At 40.2% G+C, this 12,793-nt stretch overlaps 1 protein-coding gene across 1 annotated transcript in view; it reads left to right on the top strand.

Annotated features, from left to right (window-relative positions):
* Nucleotides 1-12,793, top strand: part of LOC126203468 (protein HIRA) — a 242,211-nt gene that overhangs the window by 192,693 nt on the left and 36,725 nt on the right. Inside the window, exon 16 of the mRNA XM_049937786.1 lies at nt 12,446-12,606. Coding sequence (XP_049793743.1) covers nt 12,446-12,606 — 161 coding nt within the window. The remainder of the gene's footprint in view (nt 1-12,445; nt 12,607-12,793) is intronic.

The following is a 12,793-nucleotide window of genomic DNA, read 5'->3' as shown; positions in this document are numbered from 1 at the left end:
GCTCCCCGCCTGCCAACGCTCCCCGCCTGCCAACGCTCCCCGCCTGCCAACGCTCCCCGCCTGCCCTCCTCCCCGCCTGCCGCCCTCCCACCTCCCCCTCCGCACGCCTGTCCCCCTCCCACCTCCCCCTCCGCATGCCTGTCCCCCTCCCACCTCACCCTCCCCATGCCTGTCCCCCTCCCACCTCCCCCTCCCCATGCCTGTCCCCCTCTCCCCGCCTTAACCCCCTCTCCCCACCTCCCCCTCCCCCCTCTCCCCACCTCCCCCTCCCCATGCTTGTGCCCCTCTCCCTGCCTCTCCCCCCTCTCCCCCATCTCCCCACCTATCCCCCACTCTCCCCGCCTGTCCACCACTCTCCCCGCCTGTCCGCCCTCCCCGCCACGCCCCCCACACCCCTCCCCGCCACGCCCCCGTCCCCGCCACGCCCCCCTCCTAGCCTGTCACCCCTACCTGCCTACTTTGGGGTAGATCATTTGTTTCCCAAGAAATGTATAAACACACCAGGCAGTACTGACACTATGACTTATCTTAGAAGATAGCCTGAAGAAAGGCAAACCAATGTTTACAGAAGTTGTAGTTTGGCTGAAGTTTAAGAGAATCATCCAAAAAAATCATTGTGGAAAGAAGTGGGATACTGAAGTACTGAGGAATGCTGGGAGGCATTTGAAGTTCATTTATTGTGGATACTGAGATAAGGAACACCAGAGTAGGCAGCTCAGTTGAAGAGGAGTGGACATCTCTGGAAAGGGAATAGATGCTGGGCAGACAAACATAGGTACAAGGAAGGTGACTGTGATGGAACCTAGGGTAACAGGTGAAATATTTCAATTAATCAATGAAAGAAGGAAGTACAGAAATGTTCAGGCAGTGACTGGAATACAGCAATGTAAATCCCTTAGAAATGAAATAAGCTTGCAAACTGAGGCGGAAGAAATGGTGTTTAGGTCTGCTCTCATCTTTTCTTGATCTATCTGCAAAATGAGAATATGTGTGTGTGTGTGTGTGTGTGTGTGTGTGTGTGTGTGTTTTACAGTTAAGTGAGATAATGAGTGACTTATTTCAGTTCATACCAAATAATAGGTAAATAATTATCTATGTATTATAATTATAATAAATTAGAGTTTTAACCAGTGTACAGCTTTCTTCTTCTCCTCTCTCTCTCTCTCTCTCTCTCTCTCTCTCTCTCTCTCTCTGTCTGTCTTTACGATGATGAGGTCATGAGATATCACAGTGGGAATGATTAACGACATAATATGAATTACAGTGTGCCTTCATCTGCAGTAACTCTCATTTCAGTCTCCTGTTCCTCCTCTACTTCCGACATGATTTTTAAGTCATGCGAAATGAGGTGGCTGACATTCTCACAAACTGTATCCCAGTTGATGCAGAACTTGGAACAGTGGAGGCCTGTCTTTTGGCAACTACAAGAGTTGCCAAAGTTTAGCATTTGCATGGGATATAGGTCAGAATAACACCGGGTGGTGGCAGCTCAAGCATATGCAATCCTTGGACCTCGTCCAACCTGACTCCTCAGGATTTTTATTTTTGCACAGCCACTGTTGTATCTGGCTGTACAATCTGAGAATATACTGGCAAGCAGCATCTTCTGTTGGTAGCAGAGAATTGATGTTGGTAGTTGTTACGAATGCCAATTTGGTGGAGCTTCCATATTGGATGTGGTTCAGAGACACCTGCTTATACCATCATACAACTTAATGAGGGATCTTTTACTGAACTCCACCACTGCCTCATTGTCCATGTTTGGATCTTTAAATATTCATATGTCCTGTTGCAATTCAGGATGTTTCTTCAGTGATGCGTTTCACTTTTCCCTGACTGTAAAGAGCAGAAGTAGTGTCACAGCAACTTGACTACATGCAAATACGAGATTTTCTCTCAAGCAGAGTGGCCAATTCCCTGAGAACAGTCAGGCTTCTGTGGGATTTTCTTTGGCCTGCTTTCATCATTAATGCATTATGTTGTTGAAAGAAGTCTGATAGAATGATGAGAAGCCCCCCCCCCCCCCCCCCTCTTGCCTTCCACAAAAACTATGATGGTTGAATGTGTGGAAGCCAGAGATGTGCAGTGTTGACAATCGTATAGAATGATTTGAAATTGAATGACCACATAAAATAAATCATGAGTAAGACAGATGCTAGATATATTCATTGGAAGAATCCTCAGGAAATGTGGTCCATAAACAAAGGAAATAGCTTACAAAACACTTGTTCGACAAATACTGCTCATGAGTATGGGATCCGTTTCAGATTGGACGGATAGAGGAAATATTGAAGACTGAAAGAACGGCAGTGCATTTTGTTACAGGTTGATTTAGTAAGCACAAAAGCATCACAGAAATGGTCAACCAATTGCAATGGCAGACACTGCAAGAGAGGTGTTCTGCATCACAGTATGGATTATTGTTAAAGTATTGTTATAGTATGTTCCTAAATGAGTCAACAACATATTGCTCCCTTCTACGTACATCTCACAAAAGGGCCATGAAGATAAAACCGGAGGAATTGAGCCCACACAGAGGCTTATTGGCAATCGTTCTTTCCACAAGCTATTTATGACTAGAACAGGAAAGAGGGGAAATGACAGCAGTACACAAAGTACCCTCACCCACATACAGCAAAGGGGCTTGCGGTGTGTAGACATAGTTGTAGATCAAGGTATCGTCATCTTCCATGGCTTACTTGGAAGTTATGCCTGCTATGTCCAATTTGTCCATTAAAACTGATGTTAAGCATTTCTCCTCCTTCAAATTAGACAGGATTTGTCCTAAGTGACATGTGTTACCCACCTTTCATTGAAGATTATTTCTACAAAGCTGTGTTTGTGGGACCTTCTCAATTGCTCTTCCTCAAGTTTTTTGCTAGTGTACTTCTTTGAACATTGTTCACGAACCTTAAACAAAGTTTTGCTCTTCAAAAGGGCAGCTAATCCCGTTCTTCCTCTTCTTACTTACTTCAAGAACATTCTTTAACGCCACCTCGGGCTTGGATGGTGATACTTTTCTCCCATCATCCAGTACACCATCACATGGAACACACCTTTGACCTCATCTCATTCTGTATGACTGTTTTATATATTTAAACTGAATTTCCAACTGCCAGAGGAGGAATCAAAATACACAGACTGGCCTCTCACCTGCCAGGAGGAAAGGTCAGTGCCAGCTCACAAACATCTTGCACTCCCCCTCAGCAAGTGTCAACTACCAACCACTCTAATAACATCATGACGCTACTGGAGGATGGAAATTGGCTAGGGATGTGCGACAAAGTGTGGTAGGAGTGTGAGGGGCTAGGTCCTGAGATGGCCCATCACCTTCAGTTCTGAAATCATGCTAACTTCAAGATTCACTACACACAGTTGGTCTGGCAAGAAAAGTCACAATGAACTGTTATGTGGGAAATTTTATCCTCTTTACTTTTGTACATTGTCAAATTTGCTGAAATTTTTGTCTTTTCTGAGTTGTAAGTGTAAAAACCCAAAAAGTTTCATTTTTTGTGGATTTTTTTCCATTTTTGCCTCATGTCTGGACCAGAGTTTCAGTGGAACTTTCAAAATTCAGATTCAAAACCCTCAAAAACATATAGAAAGCTTGTCAAAAACTTCTGTAAAAGCTTCGATTATTTGTCCTTTCTGACCATCATTTGATTGGACTAAAAGTGGAAGACGTCAAAGGCTCCTTTGTCATATCTAATGTCTGTATTATGACTAATGTGGTCTACCAAGCACAGTTGCATGATGCCTATCTAAAGGCTTAAAAGTGCAGCATAGATTTGGTTTTCGGTATTTCATATACTGTAATTATTTTACCTTTATTTTAACATTTTTCAGCCCAATATCAGCCCATGTCCTGTGCTTTGTTCTTGTCAAGCTATAGGTTATCAAGGATACCCATCATATATTTATTGACAGAATTTAAAAGGCTGTCATTATCTATTCATTATGAGGTAAGATGTCGAATTAAAGATTTAACACAATAAGTCCTGGATTAAAGTTACAAACTGTGTATGTCTTGAGGTAGCATAACTCGTGTGCAAAGTGCTCCTACACACACACACACACACACACACACACACACACACACACACACACACACACAAAATAAAAAAAATTAACACTTACTAAATTTTTGCTGTTCATCATCATCAGGTGCGATATGATGTTTTAATTATTACTTCTTTACTACTAACTGTATTCAGAACACATTCTGCAGACTGTATCCATATATACCACTGAAAGCACCTGCATAATTGTATGATTGTATGACGCCCAGTTCAGGAGATATGACATCAAATACATTTGTAAAGTAAACAGATGTTTGAAGTTGTTTGATACATAAGAGTTCAGTTCTTTAAAAAAAATGGGGATTGCAGCTCTTGAGTGCATCACTCACAGCAGTGAAATAGAGTGCAAGTACACAACACCACTTAGAATATGAAACTGATATATTCTCATGCTGTATTTAGACAAACATGCCATCATAAAACTGATGTGGAGCTTCTCATAACATCAGCAGGCATGTAGTCAAATGCATTGTTTAAATCAATGAAACACATGTAGATATCATGTTCTGTTCAATGATTTTCTCTTGAACTAGTTTAACTACAGAAATAGCAGCATGTCCCTGTTAGTCAGAAGTTACATTGGCTTTTGGGAATTATTTATTCAGTAAGAGAAACTGCCATTTATTAACAATATATGACAGAACTTTTCTGTCTGCACATTGATTGACATGCCTTCTGGGTAAGAATCTATTTGTGTTAAATTCAGCATCGAGGTGAGATTAGGGCATATATAGGCACTCATTTTTCCCTCGTTCTGTTTGGGAGTGGAACAGGGAGAGAAGATGCTAGTTGTGGTACGGGGTACCCTCCGCCACGCACCGTACGGTAGATTGCGAAGTATGTATGTAGATGCAAATGTAGATCAACAACTGGTCCCTCTGCAGTTGAGCAGCTTACAGATTATCAGTCTCCGTTGGCTCATATTTCATTGTCTGTGTGGGAGGCTATATGTTAGCTTCATTTTAGATGTATCGAGACACTGATTAGCCCAACCCTCAGCTGCACTTGTAGCCCTACTTATTGGAACATCTATAATATCTCTCTTAGCTTAAATAACAGAATTGAGGAGGTGCCAGTACATAGAGCTACGATGCATACAAGCTTTTTGTATTTTCCAGTAAATCTGAGGAATGTGTTTTTCAAGCAGTGATTGAAATCTGTCCACAATGTAAGGAGCAGATTTCCATTTGCATTATACTTTCCAGTACTGTGACTCTGGTTATTCCATTCCTGCCTTCATTTCCTGGAATATGAAACATATCGCACTTCCCTGACTGCTCCCAGCACGCATATTAGTGTGTGTGATATATCAAACCTCCCTGGCTGCACCATAACTCTCTCTGTCAACCTTTGTGGTGTTGTGTATCATTTTTGTCATATCTCATCGTTTAGGTACTCACTTCAACAATTTCATCTCTGCTGTTGTCACATTTTCATTTCTCTCAAAATAAATGAACAAGTAAATCTTAACTTGTCTTCTGCTGGTAGCCATGGAATAGAAAGGATCTTTGTATCATAATTGGATATAAATTGGTGAACATTAAAATATGATACATTATTTCATAAACCCACTTACCAATTTCCTATTTTACTAAGGAGGAGAATGAGACAGTATTGAAAAGTGGCCACAAGATTTCTTCTGCCAGTCTTCGTAGAAGGAAAAGAAACACAAAAAGCCACTAAACAGTCAGTTCATTGCTGGCAGCAATGTTAAGAAAAAACTCAGGTAGATTGTGAGTAAATTGTAGTGTGTCTTCGTCTCATGCTCTCAGGAAGGAGCATATACATTAATATGAGGGTAATCCCAAAAGTAAGGTCTCCCATTTTTTTATAAGTACATAGACCTGTTTATTTCTACAATGGTTTACATCAGTTTACAGCTTGAACATTTAGCTATTTTTCAAGATAATCACCATTTCTGTCGGTGCATTTTTGCAGACGCTGTGGCAGTCTTACTATGCCCATGTCATACCAGCTCACTGCCATGCTGTTCAGAAAGTTATGAACCTCTTTTTCACCTCATCCTCGGAGCTGAATTGCTTTCAGCCAAATGGAACAGGTGATAGTCACTGGGTGCCAAGTCAGGACTATAGGGTGGGTGGGTGATTATGTTCCACTGAAACTGTTGCAGGAGAGCAACGGTTTGACGAGCGATGTGTGGGCATGTGTTCTCATGGAGAATGTCTACACCCTTGCCCAACATTCCACTTCTCCGGTTCTGAATTGCCCGTTTGAGTTTTTCAGAGTCTCACAGTACCTGTCAGCGTTAATTGTGGTCCCAGCGATGAGGTAAAAGAAGAGGTTCATAACTTTCTGAAAAGCATGGCGGTGAGCTGGTATGACATGTGCATACAAAAACTGCCACAGCATCTACAAAAATGCATCGACAGAAATGGTGATTATGTCGAAAAATAGCTAAATATTCAAGCTGTTAACTGATGTAAACCATTGTAGAAATAAACAGGTCTATGTTCTTATAAAAAAATAGGAGACCTTACTTTTGGTATTACCCTCATAAGATGTACGTGTGCGTCTGCTACTACTGTAACATCGTCAAATGAAGATCAACTAAAATTTTCTGATAGCCTACAAGCATGTGCCCTGATAAAATGAATGTGTTAGTGTCTCAGTGGTTAAATGCCAGACTAAGGATCCAAAGGTCTGCGGTTCCATACCTAGTCAGTTCTACAATTTTTTCCGTTACTTGTCTCTTCTTTTTCCTGTGGCAGTGTTTGTTAATGTGAAAAATGCCAAGTTTCACTGTGGTTCAGAGTCCATTTTAAGCTGTAGGTCCTCCTGTAACTGTTTGGGAAATAGAACGTGGCTTGATGGTGCAGCTCATCCTCACTGCAAGTGGTCAGGGCATTCAATGGCAAGGGATGTCACGCAGACAAGAGCAGCTGTTCGCAGTGACTGCTCTTGTTGCATCAACCACGAGCAGCTGGTCGCAGTGACTGCTCTTGTTGCATCAACCGCCACACTGCCAAAGCAGCCAAAACCTCATTAGCAGCTCGTATGTGTAGTGCAACACAACAGAGCTGCCTCCTGCTACTGCTGCCACACAGCAGTCAAATGTGCTAGCACGTGCACACAGGGTTCCCCCAGTGTGCAGCGAATCTGTATTCTGAGGCGACTCAATGCTGACCAGTGCAACAGGCCAGTTGCCACTGTGTCAAAGCCATACTCTGTGTGACCAGCAGAATGCAACAGTAGGTATTTTAACAATACGGCCTGGCCATTGAGGCTCAAGGCTGCAGGCCGTACCACAAAACCGTGTTCTGTATGGCCAGGCCTTAAAGTTCATTAGTATACAAACCAACCATCAGGTTGACAACAGTTTTGAATTTTTAAGAGAAAAAGTATTTTGCATTGGCATTGCAAAAACGCTTGGTCATCACTCTGTCGTTACTTCCCTTGGGAGTTTTAAGGAGTGGTTTAGTAAGTTTATTTTGAACTGCAAATCAAACCACACCAGAGGACCTTTTAAGATGAAATTGCAGTAGTGAATACAGCCACTCAGATTCTGTCTCACTTCTGTACTATTTTCATACAAGTCTCACAGATGGCAGCAATATTGTTGAACTGGGATAGTTCTTGTCCAATGACAGCTGTTTTTCTCTTTGTCACAAACTCTTGTCACACTTTGCCGAGATATGAAAGTGCCAGATCACTGTCTCTAAATTTGAAAAATGGCGACATAGTTTTTGATTGTATGACTGTTAGTGGTCTTGGTTTCCCATCAGATTTAAGTAAGATGAACTGTGTTTGTTACTTTTCCTAAGTCATTCTGCGGATTGGAATAAGCAGAACATTCCTAAGCTGAGCTGATTTGTCATAAGATGTACTGCTGAACCAATCATTCCATCTCACTCTTTTTCTAGGAGTGACAACTCTTTTTCTGACAGTCTGCAGGCAGATAGTGGACTAGTAGCTTCTCTTACAGCCAGTGCTTCATCGCAATAGGACTCAACTCTATGTCTGGTATACTTGCCAGATTGTTGCCAGTGCATGACTATATTTCAGTGGAAAAGCAGTTGCACAAGTGCAGAACCACTCTCCCAACCTGTACTTCCATGGAACAGTAGAGCAAAGACTAATATGCCTGGCAGAAGAGAATGGATGCAGCACTTGCCCAGAGATCATTATAAATGCTCTGATGAGTACCCCTACAGAATATCACACTGTCCTATTCATTCACTAGGGAAGGTGAAAATGTTTGCCTTATCTGCAGTGTCCAATAGCATATAATAGTGCTGTCTGTGTACAGAGTGGAGGCTCTTGCCTAATGCTACACTTCCTAAATTGGGCAGTGTTTCCTCCACAAAATGCAACCTGTGATGAATAGATATGGTTTTCTGGGGTGTTACTGCTGTGTGTGCATCTATAGCCATTTTGAGAGATTTAAGAATGCTCACAAATCAGTCGTAACTAGAAGTCATACTCCAGACAGAAGTTGACCCCATTGCTGCAAAAGCACTGCAGAAAAATGCACCATACACATTGTCTGTGAGCTGAGCTGCAAGTTAGTTTCAGCATTTTGTACTGGTGTGACTACCACTAATAACACAGTAAAGATGAGTAGCCACCTACAAATTGTTTGCAGTCACAGATGTCAGCGTCTCTTACTTACCACGCACTGTAATGTGGAAACAGTGGTATAGGTAACTGGGAAACTATTAAAGACATTTGACTCCCACCCCTTGTAACCCCTACCCCACTCATACGACTAATGGTAACAATAGTCTCTTGAAATTCTGCTAACACTTAGCTGTAGTTCATCTTTACCTTAACTTCAAATAATTTTCTTCACCCTTTTCATTTCCCTTCTGTTGTATCCACGGACCCAACCAACCAACCAACCAACCAACCAACTCGTGCACACGTGCCCTGACCGTGATATCGCTGGCCACAGTTCCTGTCGTGGCCGTTGGCGTCTCAGGGTGTTACCGCCAACGGAAGAGGTCGTGCCATGGATGAGCTCGGGTCCGCAGTGCCCTCTGCCTTTTGCATATGAGGAGGAGCGCTGGCCCCGAGACGGACAGTCTATTGTCGATTGTCTATTGCTAGCCTTTTGTGGAGCTTATAGCAGAGCCATTGCAGTGTGATATTTGCTGTTGTATTCGACTAGGCTCAGTACATGGATTACTCCAGAATATTACTTGGACTTTTATTGCTGGTGTACGCTTCGTTAGAAATAAAGATAAGTTATCTCTTTATTCTAGCTGGCGCAGTTCTTGTCATTAATTATTTTTTGGCCAACAGACATAGCTACATCCTGGTCACTAACCACACTTTATACAATTTGTGGTGGCTGCCCCAAAAGTACCGCCGAAGACCTTGGGTTTGGGAGCCGTCACAAAACCTTCAGTTTATTATTAGTACTCTTAAATATGAATCTTGGCTTTTTAAATTGGTTGCAGCTTTTCACTTATCATACACTTTTACCTATTCTGTTTCAGGGGTTGGTGGGACTTCCTTGCATCATCTATTCTTATTTCTTTCCTCTTCTTGTTGCTACCAGCCTGTTTTACACAAACTTGATACCTTGGATTACAATTTTTGTAGCTGCCTTGAATATTTGAAATTTGTTGTGTCAACTTACTAGTGCAGCTGCTTATAAATTATAGATTCTCTGTTTAGACCACTTGTTCAATTATTACGTTTATAAATCTTTAATTTTCATTTTAATTTGTATAGCAGTGCACCATATTTCTTATTTTAGCTTCTCTTCAACTACATGAGCATTACAGTGGTGTTGAAGTTTCTCTTTTACTTTTTACAGTTTTAAAAATGTTCAGGTAAAGCCTGTGGAGTTCACATTTACAGTAGTGACTCTCTTCCTTGTCGTGGGCCTTGAAACTGTGGAGGAAGAGCGAGAAATCAGTTGAGGGCTGAAATTTCAAAAATAGAACAAAATTAGATGTATTTCCCATCAACTTTCTGACTTTTTTTCAACAATTGAAATGTAAGCTTTGTTTTTATTGTAGTGGTGGACCACTTCTTACATTGAAGTTTTGATCACTTTTAATAGAGCTCTACTTTTCAGTTGGTTTCAGAAGAAAGTGTATATGCCTCTGAAGCTCTTCAGCATTGATCTGAAATATAAGTCATGAAGATTACTTGCAAATCTTCCACCAATAAATAAATAAAAAATAGTTGAAATTCCTGGTAATAAAAGTGCTTTTTGAAAGCTGTGGATTCAAAAAAATTATTTATTAGTCAAGGTGGCAAGTACAGTTTTTTTATATTTACAACTATTTTTGGCTGCATTAATTAATGACCTTCAGATCTGCAATACAACAAAAATTGCATCTAAGAAAATAATACTATATAAACAGTTAATATAAAATAATTCTGACAAAAGTTTGTTCCACCTCAATTTTTTGTTTAGTATACATCACCAAATGGCGAGACACATTGTCATAATTTTGTTTAACCTGTGTTACTTATTATATAATCTGAATATAATAGAGGGAAACATTCCACGTGGGAAAAATATATCTAAAAACAAAGATGATGAGACTTACCAAACAAAAGCGCTGGCAGGTCGATAGAGACACAAACATACACACAAAATTCAAGCTTTCCCAACAAACGGTTGCTTTATCAGGAAAGAGGGAAGGAGATGGAAAGACGAAAGGATGTGGGTTTTAAGGGAGAGGGTAAGGAGTCATTCCAATCCCGGGAGCGGAAAGACTTACCTTAGGGGGAAAAAAGGACAGGTATACAATCGCACGCGCGCACACACACACATATCCATCCGCATATACACTGACACAAGCAGACATTTGTAAAGGCAAAGAGTTTGGGCAGAGATCTCTGCTTGTGTCTTTGTATGTGCGGATGGATATGTGTGTGTGTGCGCGAGTGTATACCTGTCCTTTTTTCCCCCTAAGGTAAGTCTTTCCGCTCCCGGGATTGGAATGACTCCTTACCCTCTCCCTTAAAACCCACATCCTTTCGTCTTTCCCTCTCCTTCCCTCTTTACTGATGAAGCAACAGTTTGTTGCGAAAGCTTGAATTACGTGTGTATGTTTGTGTTTGTTTGTGTGTCTATCGACCTGCCAGCACTTTCGTTCGATAAGTCACATAATCTGTGTTTTTAGATATATTATATACATAGTGTCATGATTTAAATTGTCTTACAGGCATTAGATTATATAATTAGCAGTACAGCTGGAACAAAATTATGATGATATGTCTTGCCAAGTGGTGATGTACACTAAACAAAAAAATGGTTTTGGTACACACTTTGTGTTAGAATGTTTTTATATTAATTGTTTGCACTGTATTATTTTCTTAGACTCAGTTTCCCACATATTACAGATCTGAAGATGGCTAATTAAGATAGCCAAAACTGTTTACCAATAAAAGAAAAAATTGGACTTGCTATCTTGACTAATAAAGGATTTTTCTGATTACACAACTTTTAATGAACATACATCACTTATCTCCAATTTGACTATGTCAGGTAAAAAAAAAGTGCTTTTGACTATTTATTGTTTTTACTTGTAATTTGGCAAGGTAAAAATCCACCACATGAATATTGTTACAGTTGAAAAATCAAAAAGAATTGGGTTCTTGTTTTATTTGTGGTTATGAAATAATACCAAAAATGTATTTGACTATGAAGAAGCCACAACAAAATCTGTTGACATCAGCTGAACATCCAGTGTGTGCTTCATCTTCAGTCTATATTCACCCTAGTTAAAATTCATTACCTGTGAGTAAATGATCTTTATAGCTGATGCAGGTACACCATGCACTTTGTCCAAATACTTTAATCAGAGAAAATGCCTATTTTTAAGTTCCATTGTTTAACCACTTATTGTAACTCCTTTCCACTGCGTATCATGATCATTGAACACTAACTTCGGTCACACCACATTCAAGAAGTGCTTTTAATTTTGTCCATAATGTGATAAACAGTGGTGAATAAATCATATTTTCACATTATAGGCCAGAGTGAGATGTATTTTTTAGTCTCTCATAAATTTCTCTTTTAAGTTAAGTTTATTTATGTAATTTAACTGAAAGTAATTAATGTAACACATCATATGAGAAATTTATTTTCTTATATACTGCCTTCACCACAATACTTTTGTATTCATTACACTAGAGCTTAAAAGCTATTATATGCCCCATGATAGCTACATTACTGAAGTTAAGTAAAAACTAACTATTATAATGTACTAGAATGGTTGCTGATTCCATCTTAAATCTGGAGTAATATATCTGTTCTTTATCCATATATTAATGTATTATAAAGCTGGATGCTGTAGAGTTATTCACATTATCAACAGTACTTTGTCTTCTGGTAAAAAAAAAAAAATCTACATTCAACCAAAACATTTTTCCTTCTACAGGATTTCGTCTACAGCAAGTCGCCTTCTTAATGGAGCAAATGTTGGGCCTCTATGCACAATAACCTTTCTGGAACAACAACTATCAGCATGTGTTGCACTCAACTCACCGAAGGAGTACCACAGTTGGTTGATGTGTCTTGCCAGGTTTCTCATTCAAGAAGGTATTTCCATTGATTTCATATATAAAAACATAATTTTAGACATGAGTGTTATTGTACATTTCTCAGAAAAGACTTGTGTTGTTTCGGCTGTTGTACAGAATAAATTTAACATCTGTTCTACTTAATATGGTTATCTCATCTGGCTTGATAACAACAGTAATGTTTCTTTTGTCTGCCCCTGGTAGTT

The sequence above is a fragment of the Schistocerca nitens genome, chromosome 9 (assembly GCF_023898315.1).
Source record: "Schistocerca nitens isolate TAMUIC-IGC-003100 chromosome 9, iqSchNite1.1, whole genome shotgun sequence".
Taxonomy (NCBI): domain Eukaryota; kingdom Metazoa; phylum Arthropoda; class Insecta; order Orthoptera; family Acrididae; genus Schistocerca; species Schistocerca nitens.
Note: the sequence above shows the minus strand (reverse complement) of the source record. Positions and strands in the feature narration are given on the sequence as shown.